The following is a 27,474-nucleotide window of genomic DNA, read 5'->3' as shown; positions in this document are numbered from 1 at the left end:
TCCATGTTTAAAGCATACTTAATATATTTATTGTAAATTAGCATGCAGTAATAAGCATGCAGTCATAAGATAGCAAGAAAAAGTGTTTTCCCTAATTGTACCTGAGGAAGTATGTGTGCACATGAAAACTCATATCTGGAAAAAGGTTTGGTGGGTCTTAAAGGTGCCACTGGACTCTACATTTGTTCCCTAATTGAACTCTGTTTCTGATGGCTTGATTGCCCAAGAGCACCATAGCAAGGGTCACTACAGTGTCGCTGCCATTACCTGTCTATTGAATTCACCTGTGCTGATCCATCAAACACTCCTTACCAGAAGTAAAAACCTTTCTACATGATGGACGGCTACTGACCATTTTTTCAACATGGATAGTAATTATCAATTTCAAGCACAGCTGTTTGGCATTATGCTGCTACAGAGTTCGCTCTTTTCTCTCTACCAAATCCCGTCTGAGTTCAATAAATGACAGATTTGGAGACAAGAGAGCACCATACATTCATATTAGCATGTAATCGAGCATCTTTAGTGAATAGCGTTTAACCATCTGGAAGACTCTTTAAATTATTGCTCCATGTCAAAACCTGACTGGTCAGAGAAGAAAGATGAAATATCTGCAGAAATCTTAGCAAAAAGGCATCTCAGTGAATGGGGAAGCTTTTTAAAATGTCAGAGATGGGATACAGTGACCAAAATCTTAACATCTTCAGACCAAGTTCTGTAATGATACTGTTTCAAAGAACCAAAAATAACCAGAAGAACATTGAGAGATAAATCTTAGCTTATCTAAGCATTAATGAAATAAGGGATGGCCAGCTAGCTGCCTGAATGCCTGATGGAGCTCGAAAGCCAATTTATGGGACTCTTGGCAATGCTATAAAAGTTTAATTGTGCAGCAGAAAGGTTTTCTGACAGTCTCATTCATAAGGAATAGAAAACTTTCAAAAATGGTAAGAGAGTGCTAATTCATATTTTAAAATTTCATGGCTCTTTGGTTTCCATATGTGATCCCCCAAACAATCCCAATTTCATGCACCTTGTAACTGCACAGTCCTCTTCATTGACATAATTATATAACCTGACTGCCTATGAAGGGACTTAATATATGTGTGAAAATATGTTTTCTGCCCATGGACCATAATAGATAGCCCCTCTCAAGAATACAGAAGATGGCCTTCCTCAGTCTATAGTGTCACTAATAACCAATGAATATACATATCAAGGCTCAAAATTTAAAGAAACATCAGGTAAGTTTAAAGGTAAAGGTATCCCCTGTGCAAGCACCGAGTCATGTCTGACCCTTGGGGTGACGCCCTCCAGCGTTTTCATGGCAGACTCAATACGGGGTGGTTTGCCAGTGCCTTCCCCAGTCATGACCGTTTACCCCCCAGCAAGCTGGGTACTCATTTTACCGACCTCGGAAGGATGGAAGGCTGAGTCAACCTTGAGCCGACTGCTGGGATCGAACTCCCAGCCTCATGGGCAAAGCTTTCAGACGGCTGCCTTACCACTCTGCGCCACAAGAGGCTCTATTGAGAGCCTCTTGTGGCGCAGAGTGGTAAGGCAGCGATATGCTGCCTGAAGCTGTCTGCCCATGAGGTTGGGAGTTCAATCCCAGCAGCCGGCTCAAGGTTGACTCAGCCTTCCATCCTTCCGAGGTCGGTAAAATGAGTACCCAGCTTGCTGGGGGGTAAACGGTCATGACTGGGGAAGGCACTGGCAAACCACCCCGTATTGAGTCTGCCATGAAAACGCTAGAGGGCGTCACCCCAAGGGTCAGACATGACTCCGTGCTTGCACAGGGGATACCTTTACCTTTACCTTTACCGGTAAGTTTATTGTAATGTTGCTTTAATTGTTGTCCCCTTTTGTACAGGCTCTTTAAACCCACTCTGGCTTGTGAAGACAAACAGATTTGTTAAAGGTTTTATAAACCTTAAGGATAAAATACAGAAATCTGTCTGCCTTCAGAAGCTCGGGTGAGTTAAAGAACCATAGTAAAGGTTAGACTGACACTTTCTATAGGCATATATGGATTTTAGATTAAAAATACATGAAAACCCATGTAAAAAAATGCTGGTGACCACTTTTATTACAGAATAACAGTGGGGAAGGGTAGCTTTAACCTTTTCCCTGCCTGCAGCTTTTCCCATGCTTATCCCTCCATCCACTTTTTGCCAACTGAATTCCAGATACAGGCTTGCAACAACACATGGAATTCCACAAGAGGGAAAGTTACTGGAGAAGGGAGAATTCGACAGATGGTGAGAGATTAATTTTGTTTCTTTTAATAAAAAAAATCCTACTCTTCCCAAAAGTGTGAGGCACTTAATAACAAAAGCAATTAAAAACCAATGTCATACATTAAAATTTAAGCCACAAAATTAAGAACTTGGCCAAGTTTTTGCAAAGACAAAACATTCCCAGATGTTACATCAAATATCAGTGCACACAAAATCCCCCAACAAAAATATGTTTGGTCAGTTTTCAAGATTAACAGAAGGCTTTTCGAAGCAGGTGGGCCACATAGGCATTATGAAAGGCTAGTACAAGTACACTCTGACCCGGAAAGCCCAGACTAGCCTGATCTCATCAGAACTCAGAAACTAAGTAGGGTTGGCTCTGGCTAGTATTTGGATGGGAGACCTCCAAGGAATACCAGGATCATGATGCTGAGGCAGGCAATGGTAAACCACCTCTGAACCTCTCTTGCCTTGAAAAACCCATGGAGTCACCATAAATCAGCCGCAACTTGATGGCAAAAACAAGAGTAGTGCAAGTGATAGAGAAAATGCAATGTCAATCCATGACCGTGGATAAAACAGAGTACAAATGACAGAGGTACTTGGCTAGACACTCTTGGAGCAAGTCAAGGCTCAGTGGCAATGCTAACAGCTCAGAGATCACCTTGCACTCAGCTGGTGGCTGCACAGGACTGGAAGGTCATGGGCATAAGCCATGCCTGTTGCCTTCTCTCTTATAATTGGCTCAAGATGTGCTGCTGGTCCCTTGGTAGCCAGGGCAGAGATTGTTCTGGTGTGCCACTCTCAGTACACGTACCAGGAGGCAGGGTGCCTACCCTGAGTTAGCAGCCGAAGGATCCGAGACATCACCCCATTCTCAACAAATCCTGTCTCCTGGTCAGTAGAGATTATATTGTCAGCAGATATGGATGAGCAGCTCTAAAGTCTGCAGTAGAATAAATCAGGGGTAGTCAACCTGTGGTCCTCCAGATGTTCATGGACTTCAATTCCCATGAGCCCCTGGAATAAATGACACTTTCATAAGAAGCTAAGAAGAGCCCCGCTGGATCTGACCAGTAGTCCATTTACTCAGTCATTCAATTTCACACAGCAGACAAGTTGCCCTGAAGAGCAACAAACAGGGTTTCATGGCCAAAGTCCAGCCCTGACAGCCCTAGCACTGGGTTTAGAGGTTTACCACCTTGTCTGTCCTGTATGCATTGCCTGTCCTGTAAATTGGGTGCTCCTGAGTCCTATGGGAAAGGGAGAATAACCCCCCTCTCATTTTCTCCACCTCATGCCCAGTAGTCTCAAATATGTAACATGCATATCATTGTTGGGTTTTAAAGGTAATTAACAGCATTTTAATTGAATGATTAGAAAATCAATTTCTTAAGCAGTTCTCTTCTTTGAGTTCGTAGAGGCTGCATCAGAGTAATGCTCCCTCAGCCTTCCTAGAACCAAATGTTATTTGGTGCCTTTTGTCCATCAGTAGTATCAGAGAGACGTGAGGCAACAAAGTCTTTTCTACTAGCCAGTTTGGGACCAAGTGCCATTTAACTAAAGGCAGGGGCTGTGGCTCAGTGGCAGAGCATTTGCTTTGCATGCAGAAGGTTCAACTCCTGGCACATCCAATTAAAGAATCTGGCAGTAGATTATGAGCAAGGCCTCTGCCTGTGACCCTGGAAATCTGCTGCCAGTCTGAATTGACAGTGCTGACTGTGATGAACCAAGAATCTAATGCAGCTTCCTGTGTGTTTTCAACTATTTTCTGTTCCCCAAACTGTCTGCTGCATGGCCATTTCACTAGGTTATTATGATATAAATTATCTTAACAATATCCATTTTCCTAAAATACATTCAGGCTTTGCAGGTAAATGTAGCCAGATGACAGCAGTAAAACAGGACTCCTGGCTGATTGGTAACATGTTTTGAAATATGTAGAGCATGAAGGTGTTTAATGTGCTGATATCACTTGAGGGAACCTGTCATGTTAATAGAAAGTGCAAAAAATTATTCACACTATGAAGCAAAGGACACCATTTTAGAACATACATGAAAAATGTACTGTATGCAAAGTGAAGGCCTTTAATCCTGAGAGAACATTTACCTGAGAGAACGTAGGACAGCATCCAAGAAAGAGGCCAGATAATGTGAGCTCCACAGCTGACACATATTTGAGATGAATAAGCCAGAGCTACACAGATTCCCCATAGGAAACACATCGCGAACAAATGACTTAAATGCCCATGTCTTAATGTCAGGGATCTGCAGTCCAACAGGAATGCATATCTGCTGTTTACACTTGATATTTTTTGCTTTGAGAAGCCCAGTATAAAGCAAAGAGCCAGTCTGATCAGCATGGAATGGCACAGACAGTGACATAGGAGCCTCTGTTTTGTGTTATGTCTAAAGACTGTACTAGTGCTCATTTAAAAACATGTGGAAGGACAACAGATCTCTTATTTATTTATTTCATTCAACCTAAAATCCTGGTCTGTTTCCCTCCTCCCATTAATATACTTTCTCCTCAGGGCCTGACCTCTGACAATTGATCCTCTCTCATCTTTTTCTGGTTAACAGTAGTGGAAAGGAAAGAATGCTGCATTTTGTCGTGTAGAGTTTCTAGCTTTGCAGTCAAGGCATCTCCTTTCTCTCTGCGCAACCAGTCCTAGTCTGGTCCCAAGTCCTGGAAATCAGGGTCAGACTTTGAAAGGCTTTCCCACCCTTACTGTTTACATTGGTAAGTGTCTCCCAGCACAGTGTCCTGAGATTGTTTTCCATGCATTTATTTTCCTAAGCTGATTGACATGACATGACGCAGTATAAGAGTCAGTTATGAAACAGAGACGAGGCAATTGAAGGCAGTGCGTTGGAGATCTTGGTCTGATTAGGATTCCAGTCCATGTCCCTGCACAGGGGGCAATTTGTCACTGCTACAACAAGTTACTGAACCATTTTAACAAATGCAAAAATTTCCCCACCCCCACAAAAAAATAAGTAATTCAGGCAGCTAATTTACATTACCTGTGCAATGAGCTTAGCCAATTGTATATTAATCATGTACATTAATCATTCTTTTTTATTTTTATTAATATTACTATGGATATCATCTTGATCAGTATATATTTTGGAAATCAACTTTTGTTCTACAGCAGGGGTAGTCAACCTGTGGTCCTCCAGGTGTCCATGGACTCCAATTCCCATGAGCCCCTGCCAGCAAATGCCAGGTTGACATCTGGAGGACCACAGGTTGACTACCCCTGTTCTACAGGACGACCAGCCAGTCACCAACTGTTCCATGAACACATACCTTCCGGCAGCCACACAGTGCCATCTAGCCATGAGATACCTGCTTCTCTTCGGTGCAAATAAATACATTCACTAGCAGGAAGAAGAAAAATCTTGGATGTAACTGACTGCAAAGCAGAGTTTCTGGGATATGTTCTTCAGTGCACTGATGCACAACGTGGTTTTCAGGCATTACTTTTTGGCCCATAGAAAATATGGCGATAAATGTTTTAAATAAAGAATGGTGCGTTGTCTCCTCTACAAAAAAATTGCTAGTTCCCGTTCCCTTGCCATATTTAAGTCACAGCATTCCAAAGTAATTAAGAAATTTGGCCTTTTCTTAAACACTAGAACGACAAAAATAATGACCCCTGCAAAAAAACAGACATGTCACAACAACAATTGATGATGAAGAGATGGAATGTGTTCAAGAATTCATTTTTCTTGGATCACAAATTAATGCGAGTGGCAATTGCAGTATGGAAATAAAATGTAGAATTGCTCTGGGTCAATCAGCAATGATGAGCTTGAACGGAACATGGAAGAGCAAGGAAACAAGCCTGACTACCAAATGTAGATTAGTTAAATCTATCATACTTCCAGTAGCTACCTTATGGCTGTGAAAGTTGGACAATGGAAAAAGCAGTTCATTTGAACTCCTGAGGAAGAGTGCATGCACTGAAAAGCTCACGACTTAAATAAAACTTTGTTGGTCTTAAAGGCGCTATTGGACTCAATTTTTGTTGTGATGTATCATTGGTGATCGTGGATTGTGGCGGCAGCTGTGCCATAGGATAACCAAGAGTTGAACTCAAATGAATGGCTGACAACAATAATATTCTGAAGTCCAGCCCCCACTCCACTTCAGTGGCTCTGTTCACAAGTTACAGTGAATGCATGTTCTTGATTGTTCTTGGTATGTTCATTTAATAATTCTCCTGTTACGCATTTACAGCTGAACATGAGATGTATACCCCACATTTATCTAGGTGCTGCTTCCTGATTTAGTTCATAAAGTGAATGCAAATTTACTCTTTCATGCAAACAAACATATGCATGTACAGGCAACAAGTCCTCTAGCTCCCAGTAATGAACTGTAGGGAAAGATGATATCACAATGCAAAGTATATTTCATGGGATGTTATGGAATGGGGGAAAGGTGAATAAAATGCATGGCTGTCATATTTGGTGGCAGCTAGACACTTACCATCATGTATAATTTGGCTCTTAAACACATTGGCCATGATCCAGCTACACCCTAACATTCAGCATAGAGACTCTAGTGGGCGGGCACAGAGGGAAGCTGTGGGCACCTGCCCAACTGTGCCATGTCAGGAGAACAAGGATTCTTATTGGCTAGCTACCCAGCCCTGCAACTCTGATATCAGGAGGCATCTGAACTTCCAGGAAAAGCCATGGCAACCCAGGGCAACTCTCATATCACCCCAGGGTGCCATGACACTCCAGTTGGGAATCCCTGCTTCCGGTAGTAATTTCTGCTTCATTGCAATGTTAAGGACTTCATACTGGTTCCTAAAGACTGCCCAAGCTCACTGGGTGCATTTGGGTGTGTCACCCTCTCTCAGTCTAGCCTACCTCACAGAGTTTTTGTGAGAACCAACCAGGGAAAAGAGAACCATGGATGCTGCCCTGAGTTCCCTGAATGAGAGGTGGAACAAAAAGAGGCACATTATCAATACACTGATTCACTCATTCCCCAAAGCTCAGACTTTTAAGCTATGTTTTGAAGGATGCATGTATTTCTTTGCTTTAATGCAGTTTATCTGTTTAGCACAGAGCAAAGTTTATTACCAATTTAAAAAGAAAGAAGTATGTTTTGGGACAACCCTGCATTGCCCACATTGGTGGACCATTAGATCTCACCTATTCCATGGAAGAAAACGCCAGTGAATTCAGTTAGGCCGGTTTCCCCTTAAATAAATGCAATACGGAAATCTCTGACTACATATGAATACTAATTCTTCTGACATGGCTGCCTGATGTCTCTGGCAGAAGACACTCTTGGGTTTTGAAAAACAAAGGTTAGTCTTTACAGCATAAAAAGTAACATATAGACTGGTCCCAAGGTATTTGAAAGATGTATATAAAAGATTATTTAATTTGATCTGTTGCCATAAACAACTTGTAATGTTCCTGTAGAATTCACAGTTTATATGTTTAATGATAGGATGGTTTTTTTCCTACCATTTCAAAACCAGTTGATGGGAAGTGGGAATACTAATCAGCATTGGGGGGAGGGGAGCTTCCCAAACAGAGCCCTTTACAAATTGGCCAAACAATCCCCATAAGACTCATCAGAGAACTATGAAGTAGACATCAAAAACAAATACAAGGGTGGGAAATCACAGTCCAGGGCAAGGCCTGATGTTTCCTGAAGCAAATCATGTATATCCAGATTAGTGATTATTCAATTTTTGGCAAAGAACATGGTAAAGAATCAAGCATACCTTGTTCGCAGTTATTGTTTTCTCTCATATTGAACATCCCATTCAATCACACTGGTTTCTTGATCAAAATAATGATTTTGCATTGGTGGGGTCAATAGCATTCAGCATAGCACCTAGTCAGGTTAATCAATGTTGGTGCATGCTCACAATTTACTAACTTCCTTGATCTGAACATGACATAGGATCATCACAGACAATGCACCATTTTAAATAATTATGTTTTGAGTGCATTTGCTGCTTCAGCACATGCAAGAAAATTGATAGGTCAGTAGAAGAGGAAGAAGAGTTGGTTCTTATATGCCGCTTTTCTCTACCCGAAGGAGGCTCAAAGCAGCTCACATTTGCCTTCCCTTTCCTCTCCCCACAACAGACACCCTTGTGAGGTGGGTGAGGCTGAGAGAGCCCTGATGTTACTGCTTGGTCAGAACAGCTTTATTATTAGTGCTGTGACTAGCCCAAGGTCACCCAGCTGGCTGCATGAGGGGGAGGGCAGAATCGAACCCGGCATGCCAGATTAGAAGTCCGCACTCCTAACCACTACACCAAACTGGCTTTCAAGTTGGAGTGTGCTTCATCGAGTTGGTGTGTGCTTAGAGCTTAGGAATTGTAATGCATTGAAGGCATGAAGTGTCTATTTATGAGTCCTGAAACAGGAGGTCCATAGGCCATCTGTTCTTAAACGGTGTTGGAAATTCCAACCTTTATACTTTCAAACAATGCAGACAACATTGTGACTTGTGATACTTGGTTACAAGCACATAATACAGACATTAATTATATTAAAATTATATAGATTAGGACTTCTCCAAATAGCATGTATATGAGCAGTAATTATGGGGCAAATGTTTAAGGACTTGATCTGGGACTCCTAATTGTATAAAAATTTCACTCCCAAATGTCATCTCCCTGCCTCGCAGATATACACCCAATTGATTTGGTGGCTGGCATCGTATTCTGGTTGGCCTTTCCCATCCTGAAGCAACTGTGAGTCACATGAACATATGAATCTGCCTTATACAGGGTCAGACCCTTGATCCATCACAGTCAGTGATATTTAGGACAGCAGTGGTCTGTGGAAGACCTGGTACCTTCAACCTAGGCCCATTCCAAACACATAGGATAATACACTTTCAATGTGCTTTGGCAGCTGGATTTTCCTGTGCAGAACAGGAAAATCTACTTCTAAAGTGCATTGAAAGTGCATTATCTATTGTGTGCAGAATAGGCCCTGGTACATTCTATAGGCAAAGCATTCTATAGGCACAGCCCTTCCCCAGGTACAATCAGCTGCAATTACTTAAGCACTCCATCTGATTTGGTGATTGAACCAAATAATGAAAAGCAGAGTCTTCCTATTGTAAAGATTTTTCATAAATTGGCCTTAAGTCACTTGTGTCGGAATCAATATGCTGAGCTGGGTTTATATCTCATGGTTGGTAGGTTTCTGTTCATTTTGCTTGTATTTTTTCCTCACAATTTCCTGCATTTAGAATCTGGCCCAGTAAATTCTTTGTGTGATTTTTATAGACTTTTTTGATCATATTTCTTAGAAAATAATTCTTTTAGGATGTCACAACGGTTGAGGAGCTGAAGAGAATTATTATAACTGACAAGATATTCAGATCAGGACAAATGTTCTTCATTAAGCAGACATCCAATTTTCTGCTTATAAAAGCAAGCTTCCTGCAGACTGTGCTTACATAAAACTGCTCTATTTTTCATATTCTGTATTTGAAGTCCACAATGCAGTTTAGCATTATTCTTATAACTGTTTGGATTTTCATGCCCTTTTATAATTGTAGATAGATTTGTTAAATCTTTTAAACTCAAATTTCTAAACTCTAAGCTCTAAACTCCCAGTTCCATATGTGGTGAAACAATTAAGAGTATAAGACCCGGATTGGGGTGGCTCAGGTTGAAATTCAGCAATGAAACACATTGCAGTCACAGTCTTTCAACCTAACCTACTTCACAGGCTTGTTGTGAGGATAAATTGTCTGATGCATACATCCTGTTGCTAGCTCCTCGGAGACATGGGTGGTTTCTATTAGAAAAGCAGAGCAAAAGTAGAAAATGGATTGCAGAGATGAGAAAAATTAAGAGGTGTAGTCACGTTAGTCTGTCTGTAGATGCAGGAAAGAGCAAGAGCCCAGTAGAACCTTAAAGCCAATAAAGTCTGTGGCAGGGTATGAACCTTTGTGAGTCACTGCTCGCTTTTTCAGAAGAAAACTCATACCCTGACACAGATGTTATTAGTCTTTAAGGGGCAACAGGGACTCTTGCACTTTTCTACAGATGAGAAAAGCCCATCTTAAGGAGTCAAGTGACTGAGGCTGGAAGAGGAAAGGGAAGGCAACTGTAAGCTGCTTTGAGCCTCCTTCAGGTAGGGGAAAGTGGCATATAAGAACCAACTCCTCCTCCCTCCTCCCTCCTCCCTCCTCCCTCTTCCCTCTTCCCTCTTCCCTCTTCCCTCTTCCCTCTTCCCTCTTCCCTCCTCCCTCCTCCTTCTTCTTCTTCTTCTTATCTGTTGTTCCAGCAAAGGATGAAAGTGGATTAAGGATTTAAAGGCTTCTGCGAGGAGATGGCAAGGCAAGGCATTGGAGATCTTGGTCTGATTAGGATTCCAGATATTCCTGATATAGGTTCTTAAAGGAACAATGCCTACTTATAGCAGTTAGTGCCGACAGGGTCGAAGTAGTTCTTGGTCTTGAGGGACCTGATGGTATGCGGCACGCTCTGGGGTGGGGGTCAGACTTGAGAACCTGAAGAGGAAGCCTGGATTGTATCCCAGGTCAAAATTGCTGATCCAGTCTCCTGGGATGGCTCCTGAACCTCAAAGAGAGCTTCTAGAAGCTGCCTCTTTCTGGGGTGTTCCCAGGAACTCAGTCTCCCCTTCACCTGAATCTTAAGCCTGTTTCTCTCATGAGGAGAAGTCAGTGCTTTGTCCCATGACAAATGATTAATGCATACAAACAAGACCCAGATCAGGCCCAAACAAGATGTGGTGGGAGACTCATATGAACCTGTCTAAAGCAAGGATGAAAGAAGTTTGTTTAAAACAAGAACAGTAGATAATGGAAAATAAACCGGCCTATCCTCCCTAGCCTCATGTGACTGTGCTACATTGTTTCCTATATCAGAAAAATAAAAATTGCAGCACCTACACATTATTATGAGCCTCTTGTGGCGCAGAGTGGTAAGGCAGCCGTCTGAAAGCTTTGCCCATGAGGCTGGGAGTTCAATCCCAGCAGCCGGCTCAAGGTTGACTCAGCCTTCCATCCTTCCGAGGTCAGTAAAATGAGTACCCAGCTTGCTGGGGGGTAAACGGTAATGACTGGGGAAGGCACTGGCAAACCACCCCGTATTGAGTCTGCCATGAAAACGTTGGAGGGCGTCACCCCAAGGGTCAGACATGACTCGGTGCTTGCACAGGGGATACCTTTACCTTTACCTTTACACATGATTACTGGCTACTGCAAAATATTCATTTGCAAACCAACTCTCTGAGACTGGTGTACCCACAAGAAGCCTTGGAAGACCCTTCAGCAGCTGGCAACATTCCATGTTTGCATACATGTAACAGAGGAATTCAGTCCATACAGAAAGGCTACATGCTTTTATGACTCCACCAGTTTAGAGAAGACGTTACTCTTCCTTAATATGTTTACACTGGACTCCAGAGCTCAGTGTAACAGCTGTGGTCACTTGAGACTGCAAGAAAGCCATGGAAGTTGCTTAGCAAAGTATCCTTGCCTACCTCCTGTAAACATTAGCAATTGCAATCATCTGTCTGAGTTTCTCATGGTTGTAAAGACGCCTACAAGGATGTGTGAGAGGAGGCAGGGGGTGGAAAGGGAGGAAGCCCCTCCATTATTAAGATAATAGCTAAATTACAGGATTGGGGGTTTTGTGGTAAGAAATTCTGCTGCTTAGAGTGGAGCAATTGAAGAAGGATGGCAGTAGTGTGTGATGGGAATAATAAATCATGTTTACAGTGTTTTGGTGAGACAAGTCATTGATTATGCCAGTCAGGTTTATGCTTCTTTACCAGTTTCAAAGGAATTAGGAATGTGCTTGTTTAAGTGAGAAGTGTAGGGTTTGTTGGGGTTAGGGATTGTTCCTGTATTTACAGCATGGAAGAACAGAAGAAATAACACGGGGCATAAATAGAATTTTAAAAGTACACTTTTAAGTCAACCTGTAGTTCTAGGCCCATCATGTTCAGTTTGGGTATGAAATACTTCTGAACCCAAGATTGATCTCTGCTTGAGTGGATGTTCTCTGGAGATGTAGATGCAGAATTCCATCAGGCTCGAGTTGCCATCCTCCAGTTGGTGGCTGGCTATCTCCCAGAATCTCAGAGATCTGTTCCTCTGGAGAAAATGGCTTCTTTGAAGAATGGACTCTACTGGATTATACTCTGCTGAGGTTGCTCCCCTCCCATTCCCAAAATCTCCACGAATCTTTCAACCAGTAGGGAACTGATAACCCTACTGAGGCTCACTCAGACTCAAAGTAAAGTAGAAATAAACTTGGCAGTATTACAAGTATTACTTACAAAGTCTGGTCCATGGCAGGAACCAGGAACAGGCAATGTTTCATGATTAATGACTCCTCTGTATTGTTTCTGTTCCTATGTTCCATGTGAACTGCCTTGAGTCTCTGGGGAGGACGGTATATAAATGTAATAAATAAACTAATTGTGCCATCACTGTGGCAAAGGTCAGACCCAGAATGAGCCCTTGGGTGCCTATTGCCTAAACCAAGAATGTGGAATAGCAAGTACTTTACCATGCAGAACCAACAGCTCACGTGGACATGCAACATAAAAGAGAATTGATCCAACATACATTTGAGTCCTAAGAGCCACCTTTGGAGGGCGCCTTGAAAACATTTTTGCAGAGCTTTTAACTTTAAGGCTAGCAATCAACTAGGGAAAGCCAATGATAAAGCTTTAATCAGGGCCTATAATTTGTGTGGTTTGTGGTTCTGGGAATATATTATGTTGTCTCAGAAATCAGATACTTTGTTTAGATGGGTCCAGTAATGTATAATAAAGTTGCGTACTATAAAACAATAATTATTATTCTACCACAAAGCAGCTAAGAACCGCTTGCTCCTTCCCTTCAAGGCTATGTAGTGGAATCAGAACAGTGGCCTTCCTTGCAACTGGCTGGGACAAATGTGCAGCCCTAACTTCCCGTCAGAATTCTACCACCCTCACACTTTTCATTGCAATATTCAACCTTGCAAACTTAGACCCTATTGATTTCAGTATGTGTGTTGAGTCAGACAGAGATTTGGAGTCCAAAACATGGATCTCTGGAAAATAGTTAAAATAAACTAGAATCCTGTGGTATCTTAAAAGACCAATGCAATTTTATTACAGGCTAGAGCCCACTTATCCATGAAAGCTTAGCTTAGAATTAAGAATTTGCTCAACTTTGTGGCACCACATACTCCCTGTTCATGTTTGCCGCCACAGGCTCACACAGTCTATTCTCTAAAAACAGGTTCTGGACGAGCGCCAAGGAGTGATGCTAATGGGAATGTTAGAGAAAAAGGAGATAAGTGCTTCTAGGAATGAAAAAAACAATTTCAGACTTTCACTGAGGGAAACCTCAGCCATGATGAAAAGTTGATGGCACTTTAAAATCACTGAATGATATTATCACAGATGAGCACCCAAAAGTGCACTCTTGTGCAGAGTTATTCCAATCTATGCCCATGAAGTAACTCTACGTAAGATTGCACTGGAGAGAGCTGTCATTCTGTAATAATGACAAGCGCTGGTAGTCTAAACAAGGAGGCATCTGGGGCTACTGGCCCAGACCCTAAAGAGGCCCTGAGTTGCCCCTCTGACCATATAGAACAAGTTGCCCTGGTTGTCAGCTGCTGCCTTCTCTGTTGCCACCATGAGTCTTGAGGTCATGACAGAGAAGCATAGAGGCCATGGGGCCTTGTACTACCCTGCAGCGCCACAGCTGCTGATGCCATGACTTCAAGGGCAGCATGGTGGCAGAGGCTGTGCTCTCATCCTACTGCCCTACACTTGATTGGGACCCCACCCTTGACTTTCACCCGAGGCCTCAGAATAATTAATTCCATCCCGTCTTCAAACTATCTTCTTCTGAGTGGTGCTTGACAATACAGGGAAGTTCTAAAATATAAACAGTAGTAAAAGACAAACTGTTACAAACACTGAAATGAATTAAAATATTTTTATAAAATCTGTTTTCAACATCTTATAAGAGATCCAGAGCACCCAATTGTTAAAGTTTGCTTGGCTGTGGATTTGTTGTCTGGTTACTATGAATAAATTCTTTATTATGAGTGTATGTGTTGCTAAAGAAACATTTCCAGCTGCTACCCTGAACTGTGGAACAGAGTCAAGATGTATTTTTGTGCCTTCCCAACAACATATTTACTTTGGTGAAGCTTCAGTGGAGTCACCCAGTTTCTTTCCAAGTAAAAAAATAAACTGAAAATTACTGAATGTGAGAATCTAAGATTTCTTCTTAGTGCCTTCCAGGCTGGTGTTGAGGAACGGATATCTCTGCACCAAGTTCAACCATCCCATTAAACCTGTCAAGATAATGCATTATGGGTGAAATGCAAATTTACCCTTTCAAATTGCTAAAACCACTAAATAAATTTGTTTACTTACTAGGTTATGTTTTATTTGTGAAATACATATGATGTTGGGAAGGCACAAAAATACATCTTGACTCTGTTCCACAGTTCAGGGTAGCAGCTAGAAATGTTTCTTTAGCAACCAAAAATCTTGATATGATTTTTGACCTTTGGCCTTGCTAAGTGTCATTTTGGAAAGAAAAGAGTTTTTCCTCCACCATTCCTGCCTCCTTACTTCTGATAGCTATGAATGGACTGATCATTCAGTCTGATATTTTGAGCAAAGAAAGATCTTGAAACCTGTCAGTCATGCAGTTCATCCTGGTGTGCACAATACACTTGAATACACTTGAAAGTCATTGTCTGGTATGCTCTTCTCCTCCGGTTCAGAGAGACTCAGAATCCAGAAGAGCTCATGAACAAGACCAGTAAAAACAGAGTCCAATAGCACCTTTAAGACCAACAACATTTATTCAAGGCATGAACTTTCGAGTGTATGCACGCTTCCTCAGACTAAATGAAAAACCATCATAACTTTCCTGTAGATAGGCAAGAGAAAGCAGGCTGCACGAGGAATGCACAGGATGTTTCAGATTAAACAAATACATGTGTTTCACATTGTGTATTTTGGATACAAGACTATATTTTTGTTGTGCTACTTCAGATCAAAACAGCTACCCCCTTTAAAAAAGACCAATGTTCTCCAATGTATACAGTAGGTGGCGCTAAGAGACAAACTATCTATGGTATGCTATCCTCACTCCTTTAGATCTTGGATAAGTTTATAGGCATTGGTTGTTTACACCTTTATTTTCCCCTTCTGGCAAAAAACCAGACAGTTCAACTCTGTCATGGAAGCAAACAGCAAGGGAACAAGAGGGCAATTTACCTCTTTCTTCCTTCTCTTTCAAAACAAGTTAATCCTGAGCTTCTTCATGCTTCTGCAGGGGAAAATATACAAAGATTCCCATTGCTTTTGCAATGTCTATCCCAGGAAGAAGTGGATAGTTTGCTAGCTTTGGTGAGGCCAACTACATGCTCATTGGACCCCATACCCCTCATGACTTTTAAAAACGATGAGCAGATGGGAGGTTCCATCCCAAAGATCATCAATATCTCCCTCTCTTTAGGGCAATTCCTGGAGGAACTGGAGGGAGCTGTGTTTTGGCATCTTCTGAAGAAACCATCCTTAGATCTGCAGGACCCCAGCAATTAACATCCCATTTTGCAACTAGTGATCTTGGGAAATATAGTTAAACAGGTGGCTGTGGATCAACTTCGAGTGTACCTAGAGGAAACTTTGATCCTAGACCCCTTTCAGTCCAGTTTCCATCCTGGCTATGGAGTAGAGATGGCACTGGTCATCTTCATGATCCTCAGGGACAGCTGGACCAAGGTGGATCAGTGCTGCTCATGATGTTAGACCTTACAGCAGCATTCAATATTGTTGACTATGAGCTGCTATTTCGCCACCTCACTAACGCCGGGATCCAGGGGACAGTACCAACTGGCCAGGTTTCTGGAGGCTGTGACTGACTGGTTAAAGCAGAGTCAGGTCCTGATGCTGGGTAGAAGATGCAGGTCCTGTGGCTGGGTAGAAAAGGCCTGGTGCAGGAGGCGTGCCTACCCAGCCTGAATGGCATACAACTTACTGCTGGACAGACCACCAGGAATCTGGGGGTGATACTTGATGTCTCACTTTCTATGGTGGCACAAATCACTAAAGTAGCTCAGTAGGTGTTTTTCATTTATGCCAGGCTAGGCTACTAGCGCCCTACTGGGGTCCAGACCACCTAGCCACAGTTATCCAAGCAACAGTCACCTCCAGATTAGACTTCCATAACTTGCTCTACACATGCCTTCCCTTGTCCCTACTCTAGAAACTACAACTGGTCCAAAATGCAAGTACCAGAGTCCTCACTAGAACACCTTGGAGGGCTCACATATAACCTGTGCTTAGGCAGCTGCATTGGCTCCCAGTAGAGTAACAGATTAGGTTCAAGGCTTTGACCTTCAAAGCCATTTGAGGTCCACATACAGCATATCTGAATAGTTCCCCTGAAGAACATTATATTCAGCCAGTTCCAACAGGCTGGTGGTCCCTGGCCCACAACAGGCTGGTGGTCCCTGGCCTGGACTATCTGGTGGAATGAGCTCCCAGAGGAAATGTTGGAAATGTTGGAAATGTACCCAGTTCCATGGGTCCTGCAAATCAGAGCTCTTCCACCAGGCATTTAGTTGAGGTCGGGCTGCCAGTAACATCTAAGAACTCACCCCCTACCCATCCCACTCCTATAACTCTCTCCTTGTAACATCTATACTCTGGTAAATATTCTGCACAAAACTGCATGAAAGCCCTGCACAGATTGATACAAATTTGTGCATAAACCTGGGAAACACTTCAAGTTAGGAAGAATTATAACAACAGAAAACACTTTCAGTGGTGCATCTGGGAGTCCATTCCCATAAAAACATGCATGTGAAAGTGAGTTTTAATAAAAGTTCTGGGCTTTCTCCTGATTTCATTGAGTGCTTGATTTGCCAGCCTTCTACTCAGTAGAGTCTATGGTGGCATGCAACATAAAAAATGACATGAAAAAAATTAAAGATTCATTCATTCTAACACAAGCCACAATGAAAGTGCTACAGTACATGAAAAATAAAATGGTAGCAATTCTGTGCCTTCAAGCAGACAATTTCCACCGGAATCCCTGAGCCCTAGAAAACTCCTAATGCAACAAAAATGAAAATGAAAAGGGAGTCTTTTGACTCCTTCACTTGGCAGTAAAAGTTACCTTCTGTGTTAGGGAAGCTCCAAGTTTTGGTTCCCTCCCTCAGTTCTGTTATACCATGTAGTCTGCTAGCCTTGGTTCCTTCTTCTCTGGTTGGATTTTCCCTCTCAGTTAATCTACAGCTGTATTCTGAGTAGAATCCACAGAAGGTTGTAGACTGTGCATTCTTGTGGTGTGTGTCCTGTGGTGACCCCGTTCCTCTTTTTTTTACTTTCAAATAACTGAATTGCATCACCAGCCTCATAACACTGAACCTGAAATATGGAATTGTGATTCTATGAACCTTTTCTGCGGTGGACTATACTCAACCTTTGTCATTATTCATTCCTATGTCCTGGAATTTTTGTTGCTGCGTCTAAACTGGAGGGCATTAAGTGGGAAGGCCATTTCAAAATGCAATAAATGAATAAAGGATATGGCCCCACTTTGCCACTGGTTCCATTTTCTCATCTATCATTTAATCAATATAACTGCTGATGTCTGAATTAATATGATAGCTCTCTATTTGCAACGGCACTTAGATTAAGCATGGAGAAGGAAAGATCGCATAACAGGGGCAATTGGGGGGGGGGCTGGTACTAAAACATAGCTATCCCCAGACAACAGAACACGTTTAATTATGTTTTATGTTTAAAATATTTAGTGGTTTGTGGCAGGTAAACAATGAATTGTTTTGATTGCTTAATATTACAGTGGCAGTACAGTGTTCAATCAATCTGAAAAGCAATTTATTGGGGAAACCTTTCTTAAAACTACAGATTGCAGCTACAATCTACCTAACTGTAATGTGAGTACAATAGAATATTTTCTCCCTATGAGAAAATAATAGAAACTGTGTAGCCAGTTTCACAGATTCTGTATTAACCTCGCATACCTCAGTGAATAACTGAGGCAGGTATGAAATGAGAACTCTTCATATACACTTCCTGATAAAATCTTGCCAGTGGTGTTGTGTCAATAGGTAGCAAATTAGGTTGAAAGGGGGGGGGAGGAACTTCTGGAGGAGGTGTGTAAATTATTTAAAAACATTATAAGAAATGCTACACATCTACCACAAGGTTAGAAATGGTACAAACCAGCCCAGAATGGTTAATGAGACATAAATGCTTCAGAAAAAAACCTCTATAAATTGTAAGGTTTTCTTCCAAAAGTGGCAGTGAGAGCTTTTCACATTGGGACCCAAAGTGGTAAAATATATGATTTTAAAAAAATCAGTGAATAAATGGATTACAAGATATGATACATTTTAATCTAACAACAAAGAGAGATTTCTAGTCAGGCAAAATGCAGTTGGGCTGGGATTGTAAAATGGGGGGGGGGGGGGAGAGATTCAAACAATGCCTGCAAATGGCCTGGCACAGCCTGGCAACCAGGAAGAGACAGGCAGGGTAGCATCAGTGACAATGTGATGGCACCTCCAGGAAAAACCCAGACCATTTCTGCACAGAAGTTTAAAACATGCGCTGCCTCCTGCTTACGAACACGTGATAGGAACATGTTTGATTTTATGCATGAGTGCATTCCTCACAATAATTTGAGCACTGAAGAAGACCCCTCAGGGTTGAAACATGTTTGGTCCATTCTATGTTGGTCTATTCCATGTGTAGTTAGAAATGTGATGCTTTTAAATTATGATGATTACGTCTTTAATATGTTGAATTAGTGCATTTTATGTGATTATTTGAAAATTTAAAAAATCAATGCAAGCCACCAATCCCTTCACAGTGGCTGTTTTGGGGACTCAAATTTCCATCCCCCTCCTAATCCCAAAATTAATTTAAAAAAAATACACTTCCATGTTGCTATGGGTAAACACCACAACAGTAAAACATTTTTTAAAAAATAATGTTTGCTTCTGCATTGCTACAACAATACAACATTTCCTTAGTTCCCTTTTCAGGACACTTTGTATAATGGACTCTCTTTATGTTTGGGTAGATTTGTGATAGACTGGTCATGGTAACTGGAGCACAATGATTGTGTGTTCACAATAAAGATTTAAAATACACAGCATGGACACCAAGCCAATAGGGATATGGCTGCTTCAACACACACACACACCCTCTTTCCCTGTTCATACACACACACTAGCCCCTAAGACCTTCATAAGTTGACTAGGGGACCCCAAGAATACAGAAATTGGTAAGTCACGGAGCACAAATCAAAGACAAAAACACCCACCCACCCCAATTTTAGGTTATACTTGCCTGTCAAAGCTTATTTGCTTCCCTCTAATGGTTTAACTGCCTTTTTTTTCTATAAATAAATATTACAGCTTTGGAAGTGTATTGCCACTGATTAAAGAGGACATGTTTAATCACTCTGAAATAGTTTCCACCACATTTCACTGTATCACTTAGAGTACTCTGCAGATTATTGTGGGCTTATAATAGCTTGACTCTTCTTGGACTGGCTGCAAAAATCAAAAGCAAATATGTGTTAGGAAATAAAGCAGACCGCCGGGGCCTTTCTTCCAAAGGATATCCTATTGTGGAAAACTGGCTTGTGTGTCCCTTTCTGATCGCCGTATTTAGGCCCACCCTGGGACAAGGCATTCATTGTTGCCAGTTCTAGAAACTTTCCCCACCTGGGAGCAAGTCACACAAACAAGTGCCGTGCTGCGGTGCTTCCTAGTCCTTCTGAAAGCTTCCATTGATTCCTGCCTTCTGAATAGTGACTTGGAGGCCTGCTGCAGCCTCAGAGAAGCATCTGCAGAAAGTCCTTCCTTTAAGCCCACTGATTAGTGAAATGCATTATTGGGAAGGGGGTGGAACCCTTTAATTCCAATGGTATGAATGAGCAAATAAGAAAGGTGATAATTTAGGCCATTCTGTAGAATGATCAAAGCCAGTGCAGTAAACAGACTGCCGAGGGTAATATATATTCCCGTGGTCACATGTGAACCCATTCACATTCTCCAAAGAGCAATGTACTCATATATGTTGCTCAAAGCATGTGCTGGCTGGGGCTCATGGGACTTGTAGTCCATGGACATCTGGAGAGCCACAGTTTGGCCACCCCTGCCATATACCGTTTTCCTGCCTGGAAAGGTTTGGAGAAAGCCTGCAGCAGCTGTCTGGTTCCAAAAACACTGAGTCCTCCTGGCAGACTGGCAAGGCAGGGCAGCTACAACAGAAACAGAAGAAGAAGAGTTGGTTCTTATATGCCGTTTTTCTCTACCCGATAGAGGCTCAAAGCGGCTTACAGTCGCCTTCCCATTCCTCTCCCCACAACAGACACCCTGTGGGGTGGGTGAGGCTGAGAGAGCCCTGATATCACTGCTCGGTCAGAACAGTTTTATCAGTGCCATGACGAGCCCAAGGTCACCCAGCTGGTTGCATGTGGGGGAGCGCAGAATCGAACCTGGCATGCCAGATTAGAAGTCCGCACTCCTAACCACTACACCAAACTGGCTTTCAAGTTGGAGTGTGCTTCATCGAGTTGGTGTGTACTTAGAGCTTAGGAATTGTAATGCATTGAAGGCATGAAGTGTCTATTTATGAGTCCTGAAACAGGAGGTCCATAGGCCATCTGTCTTTAAATGGTGTTGGAAATTCCAGCCTTTATACTTTCAAACAATGCAGACAACATTGTGACTTGTGATCATACCAAAGCTCCTAACCACTACACCAAACTGGCTCTCATCCAAGAACACTCATCCAAGAAAGATTTAAAAGCAGCGATAATCGACAATGTAAAGCAGAGCAGCGGGGATTCTTCTATCTGCAGTTGTACTTCTTCTATCTGTTGATGACTCTGTAGATGTCCCTATGAAATCAGAGAGCTTGGTGCAGATCTGTTTCATGGACAACCTTGAACTACCTACGAGCAACAGTTGCAAAGATGCATAGTAAGAACTTCTTGTCCCTTTGATATAAAACAGAGAGAGATTTAAACCTATTGATTTAAAAGATCCCACTAACTTCAGCAATAAGAATGCCACCCAAAACGTCAATGAATATGTGACTTTTCAAAATAATATCATTACAAAATTGGCTTTGCATATCTCAGCATACCGATTAATGTGCTTCACAGCTAATGGAGGTGAAATAATCATATGTAACTGTTGAACAAAGAAACTGTTTTATCAGAGATAACAGCATGGAGAATATAGAGTTCTTTCAGCCAGCACTGTTATTGCACGTTTCACCTGGGAAATGTAATGGCTGCTTTGTCAAGACTTGCTATATTTTTTTTTGGAGTGTCCAGTTCCTGCTGGGCACATGACAATAAATACAAAGTCATAGGGAGGCAGTCTACTGTGGGCATTGTGAGCAGTGCCCCCACACTACTGCTGCTACAGATGGAGATTAGGAGGCAGGCAAATGCGTGTGTTTTCAGCATATTAAAAATGCTGCATGGTACAAGAAAGTACAGAAGGTACTCTTTGGACAGGCTCCAGCTAGAATGGAATTTGATTTGGCATGCTGAGTTAGGAATTTACATATATCCTCACCAAGCAAGTCAAAATCAGAGTCAGCTTTTCTGCTCCAGAGATTCAGAATGAAAAAACAAAAACAGAAATAAAATTGATCAATTGTCCTCAACACCAAAGTTCTTTTATACCCATTGGAGGCACACTTGGAAAGCTGCAAGCCAAAGATTCCCTTTTCTTGTTCTGTTAAAAAAAAAAAAAAACTTTAGTGGTACAATTTTATTAACTCCTCAAACTTCATTTTGCTTTAACTCTGGGAACACGTATATAGGTGACTAGCAACATGAAAAATCCTTCAGAAATGAAGTCATCACAACTGTGTGATGCAAATGTTGTATTTTCCAGCAAGAGAGGGCTCTTCCATTAAATATCTCAATACATTCTATGACGGCTGGTCAGTGAAGAGCCTGGGAGGCCACAGAAGCCAGGCCCTGCCCTCAAAAGCATATTTTGAGGGCACACTGGCTCACCCTCCTTCCCTGCGGAAGGGTGTGTATGAACATGATCTTGGAGTATTTGTGGACTGCAAGTTAACTATGAGCAGTGTGATGCAGCGGTAAAGGCAGCAAATGAAGTTTTGGCCTGTATCAATAGAGATGACATCACAAGATGTCTATAGCCCCACTGTATATACTGCATTGGTGAGATCTCACCTGGAGTACTGTGTGCTGTTCTGGAGGCCTCATTTTAAAAAAGATGTGGACAAAATTGAGAGAGTTCAGAGATGAGTAACTAGAATGATCCAGGGCCTGGGGACCAAGCCCTATGAGGAAAGCATAGGACTTCGGAATGTTCAGCCTGGAGAAGAGGAGGCCGAGAGAAGACATGATTGCTGATATGGAGAACGATATTGGCTAGATGTCAGGAAACATTTTTTCGCAGTCAGAATAGTTCAGCAGTAGAATCGACTGCCTAAGGAGGTGGTGAGCTCCCCCTCACTGGCAGGCTTCAAGCCGCGGCTGGACAGATAGTTATCCTGGATGTGATCCTGCATTAAGCAGGTGGTTGGACTAGATGGCCCCTTCCAGCTCTATGTTTCCATAAGTCTATAATAATATGGCAGGTTTAAGCAGGTTGCCATGTGGGAATTGCCATTTTTGGGGTCTCCAACAAATTGGCCCAGATGGGATTATTTTTGTTCCCCTGCTTTGCATTTTCCTCAAGAAAGTGGAAAGTTAGCTCACTATGCCACATTTTAAAACAAAACAGCCACGTCAAATCTCTTATTTGAATTAGAGTCAACCAATGTCAGCAGATCTGACATAGTTGTGTGTAACAGCAAAGGTATAGGCTGAATAAGATTTTTCTCAACCTACAAAACCATGGAATATTCTTACCCAATTCCAGGACAGAAATGAATTTCTTCAGGAAGTACAAGGAAATAGAATAGAAAAGTCATTGTATTATAAATTCTTACCCCCTATTCTGTTTTTGGGCAGTGAAAGAGTGCTCTACCCCTAAATGAAGAGAAGTTCAAAGGAAGATACTGAGAATTAGTGTACATGAGTTGCATACTATGAGAACTGTTGATGGAATCACATTCATGGGATGGGTTGTGGATGTGTTTAATCTGAGACATTGCTCACCGTACACTAGCAGCATGAACTATACTTGGAAGGCTGTCGCAAGCTGTAGACAACGGGGCACTGGTGTAACTTTTTAAAAGTTGGCCTCATTCTTATAGGTTTGTTCTTACAGAAGGATGAATGATCATCGCGCAAAAGCTCCATGACTAAAACAAAGCATTTCCTGAGATATGCAAAGAATGAACAGGGAAAATAAATGTGATGATCAACTGTTCTCCAAAATGTGTGTGGACTTCAGCATGGACAGAGCATTCCTTTGAAAGCACCATCTCCTCCAAGCTCCATGTACAGCAATATGATGGTGACTCCTTGTTTCACTTCAAATACAGGACTTTAGTCTTTGCAACTGCACAAATTATCTGGTTCTGCTTCTTTCAGTAGCATTGCTGTGAAGTGATTCAACAATCCTTGCTGTCTTCTGGAATTCATAAACAGTAATGTGCAAAGAACAGCAAAGGAAAATCAACTAAAGTTATGGCTACATATTTCAAAAGCAATCTATGCTGACAGGATTTTTTTAAGCCTTCTGGTTGAAAAGTTCTACATTTGTAGAGAAGAAATTGGACTATTGGGCAACCCAATAAAACCATACTACTAGAATTTAAGATGATTTATGAGCTGTGCATGCTCTTCCAAGGCAGATGTGCTACCGCAAGTCAGGTCACTGGCTTTACTGGTGTAAAAAGGAATAAACTGGATTACATTTCTGTACTTCTAAAATGGCATTATGAACTGAATTTAGCCCAAACTGTATTGCTAGACAGTCAGCATGGTGCCAGTGGTTAACAGCAGCAGCCTCTAATCTGGAGAGCTGGGTTTATTTTCCTATTCCACAAGTAGCCAGCTGTTGAACTAGTCACTGTTCTCACGGAGCAGTTCTATCAGAGCTTTCACAGCCTCAAATACCACACAGGGTGTCTATTCTGGGGAGAAGAAGGGAAGATGCCTATAAGCCACGTTGAGACTCCTTAGCATAGTAAAAAGCAGGGTATAAAAAGCAACTCTTCTTAGACTATCATTCTATTACTGTTCATTCAACAGTGGCCTATAGGTAGGGTTGGATCCCATATGTTTTCTGCCAGCACAAGAGGGAAGAGTACTCATACCCCTGTTCATTTTCCTTTTCCTGTGTGGGTCCAAAGAAGCACCATAGAGTTTATTGGGACAAACAAAAGGTATGGAATAATCTACTTCCATCAGAAAAAATCCAGTTGCTGCAGTGTTTCCAGGTATGCTTGATTATGTTACAAAATAATGTGCAGTTATCATAATTCAAAACCTTGCACTAGTGAAAGTCAGTAGGTTCCACCATTGCCATGTCTGTGCGAAGTTAGCAAGTCATCTTCAGATCACACTGTAAACATCTGAAGATTAGGATGAAAAAGCCAGATTGGTGTACTATAGATGTGACGCTCCTTCCCTGACAAACTCCCCTCCAGACTCCTTTAAACAGTACAGCTATTTTGCAGCAATAGAAGCTCATTCAGGTTCTTGCAACTACAGAGCTCGACAGATCTGAGAGGAGGGAAAAGAGAATTCCTGAGGCAAAACCAAAATCAACCACAGTCGTAAGTGCTTTCAAGGTATTACATTTCATTCTGATGCAAGATGCAAGAAAACTTTGAATTTAGACAAAATCTGGAAAAGAAAAAAATGTTTTGCAAGATATATATATTGGCAATTAAAAATTTAAAGAGGATGTGTTCAAATGATGGTGTTGTCTACAAATTAAAAATATTTAATGCAGAAGAGAAATACACAACAGAGTTTGTCTTACAATATTCTGATATTTATCATTCGTACAGATACTTCAGAAAGAAAAATCATAAAGTCCAAGAAAGATGAAGTTAATCTCTGTGGGCATAGCTTGCGTCTGTATGTTGGCAAATGCACTGACAGGTATCTTGATTGTTAAATATATCTCCTTTGGTATGACCAGTGGTCTGCTTCTGTGCATATAGTCCTGCCATTAAAGAGGATCTTAATATGTTACATTTAATTCCCTCATTAGCAGATATTTTAGAGATCTATGATGGGTGAGGGGGAGAACAGAAGAGTCTTTATTCAGACAGTCAAGAAATGAGAAGCTTAGCAGTTTGCTGTAAGTTCTTTCCGTTACAGATCTGGTGGTGATGAATCTTTTGCTTATTTGCAGATGCCAGGCCTATTGAGGATGAAGACGGTAAAGTTTTTAAAGTTCTTTATTCCACCCCAACCCCAAAACTTATAGTGGAAATGTGCCCAAATACATTGCTCAAGAGTTTGATGTCAGAAAACGAACTTCTGTTGATTTCATAGAGTGAAATCAGATCCTGAGAAACTGTCATCAGCTTTAGATTTAGTAAGCTCAAAACTATTTACACTTTTGCAATACAGGTTACAAAGTTTCTGTAAAAAGTGAAGCCTTTTAATGGGGTTAGAATGGCAGGCATCTTTTGAAGGAGAAGGAAAGGAAGATTTGTGGTTTGTGATCTTATTTTTAGTTTCAGCTAGGGATGTTTTTAACTATGCTTGTAAGTTGACTTGAACCACTAGGAAAAGTAGGTTATAAGTAAATAAATGTATTGTATTTATTTACTTAAGTAAGTAAATAACTTGGAAGCTTGTTTGAAGGTGAATCGTGACACTGCAGCACAAAATGTACGGGTGAATCAAGAACCACATCCGTACATACAACAGTACAGACCTTTTAGGTTCTTTGTATGCAGCACAGAGGGCTGTATAGAACCACTGCAGCATCAAAAACATGGTAATCGACACCCTCGAGCATATTAAGTGAATGTAAAGCACAATGCTGATTCAAAATCAGTGATGTGCCACATACAGTCCAATGCTGAAATTCAGTTATGTCTCACAATTCATATTCATGGGGTTATTTGGACTGACACCATATTTTAAAGATGTGCTGTGGTTTATTATTAAGATTTTATGCATTTTATGCTTCCTTTTTCCTTCCCTCTCTCCAAATTATACCAACGTTCTTTAATATTTGTAGTGTTCAGGAATTTAAAAACAATGGATTTCTCTAGCTTTTGTTATATTGTAAGAGGGCGTCACCCCAAGGGTCAGACATGACCTAGTGCTTGCACAGGGGATACCTTTACCTTTAAGCCAGGTAAACTCCTCTGAAGTTATGAAATTAAATTTATTTTTAATTGTGACTTTTGTTCCATTAATGGGTTGGTCCATTCACAGGACAGGCAAAAAAACACAGCAACAGCAGCAGTTTTCTATTTTATATATTTTGTAATCCATTATGAGTCCCAATGAGAAAATAGGAGTACAAAATTGCATAAATAATACTCTATCAATGACTGGTCAAGGTGGTACCAGCTGTATAGGATAAAATGAAAGGTATCTGTTTCAGGAGTCTTGGATTTCAGTAAATAAGCTTTGTTTTCTGAAAATGTCATGCATTAAGATAAATCTGTTATTTTATTTAGACCCTTACAGAGAACCTGCAGGCATGCTTTACTGGCCTTTCTCAGCCAATGACTTCTGGTCATACGTGGAATACTTCCGGACCTTGGGAGCATACCACAGAATCAACGAGATGGCCAGAACCTTCTTTGCTCACCAGCCACTTGGAAATACTCTTGGATATGCTGTACCATATCATGAGCACTAATTTGCTAGGTTAATCCCAGTGCCCAAAGATTGAATGAGTTTTATTATTGCTAAAAGACACCAACATTACTTGCTTAACAACTGTGTTGTTATAAAGCTTCCTTTGTATCAAGCATGCAGCTTCTCACATTTGTTTGTTTTTTAAATGCTAATGATGCTATTATGACTTCTCTTTTAGAAAATTATCTATACATAATATATATATATATATTTCTGCAAATTGAATAAAGAATTGATTTTCATGCAGTTTACTTCTGAAAATGCCCATTAATCCCTTTTTTTAAAAGGTATTTTTGGGTAAATATGTGGATACAGCTCTTTTTCATTTGAACAAATTTTCAAAATTGCTGTGGGAAATGTTTTTATTTGTAGATTTTTGCAATAATATTAATGCATCATTTA

The 27,474-nt window shown here is 41.3% G+C and overlaps 1 protein-coding gene across 3 annotated transcripts in view; it reads left to right on the top strand.

Annotated features, from left to right (window-relative positions):
* The window catches only part of OTOS (otospiralin), a 28,585-nt gene extending 1,267 nt beyond the window's left edge, over nt 1-27,318 (top strand). The window contains exons 1-4 of one of the 3 annotated variants that reach the window (XM_077348998.1): nt 24,855-25,013; nt 25,251-25,344; nt 25,601-25,627; nt 26,889-27,318. In XM_077348998.1, the coding sequence (XP_077205113.1) occupies nt 25,287-25,344; nt 25,601-25,627; nt 26,889-27,073 (270 nt within the window). In that variant the 5' untranslated portion in view covers nt 24,855-25,013; nt 25,251-25,286 and the 3' untranslated portion in view covers nt 27,074-27,318. Of the gene's footprint in view, nt 1-24,854; nt 25,029-25,250; nt 25,345-25,600; nt 25,628-26,888 lie in introns of those variants that run through there. The other 2 variants (XM_077348999.1, XM_077349000.1) reach the window with 2 other exon arrangements.
* The last annotated feature ends 156 nt before the right edge of the window (nt 27,319-27,474 follow it).

The sequence above is a fragment of the Paroedura picta genome, chromosome 8 (assembly GCF_049243985.1).
Source record: "Paroedura picta isolate Pp20150507F chromosome 8, Ppicta_v3.0, whole genome shotgun sequence".
In the NCBI taxonomy this organism is placed as follows: Eukaryota; Metazoa; Chordata; class Lepidosauria; order Squamata; family Gekkonidae; genus Paroedura; species Paroedura picta.
Note: the sequence above shows the minus strand (reverse complement) of the source record. Positions and strands in the feature narration are given on the sequence as shown.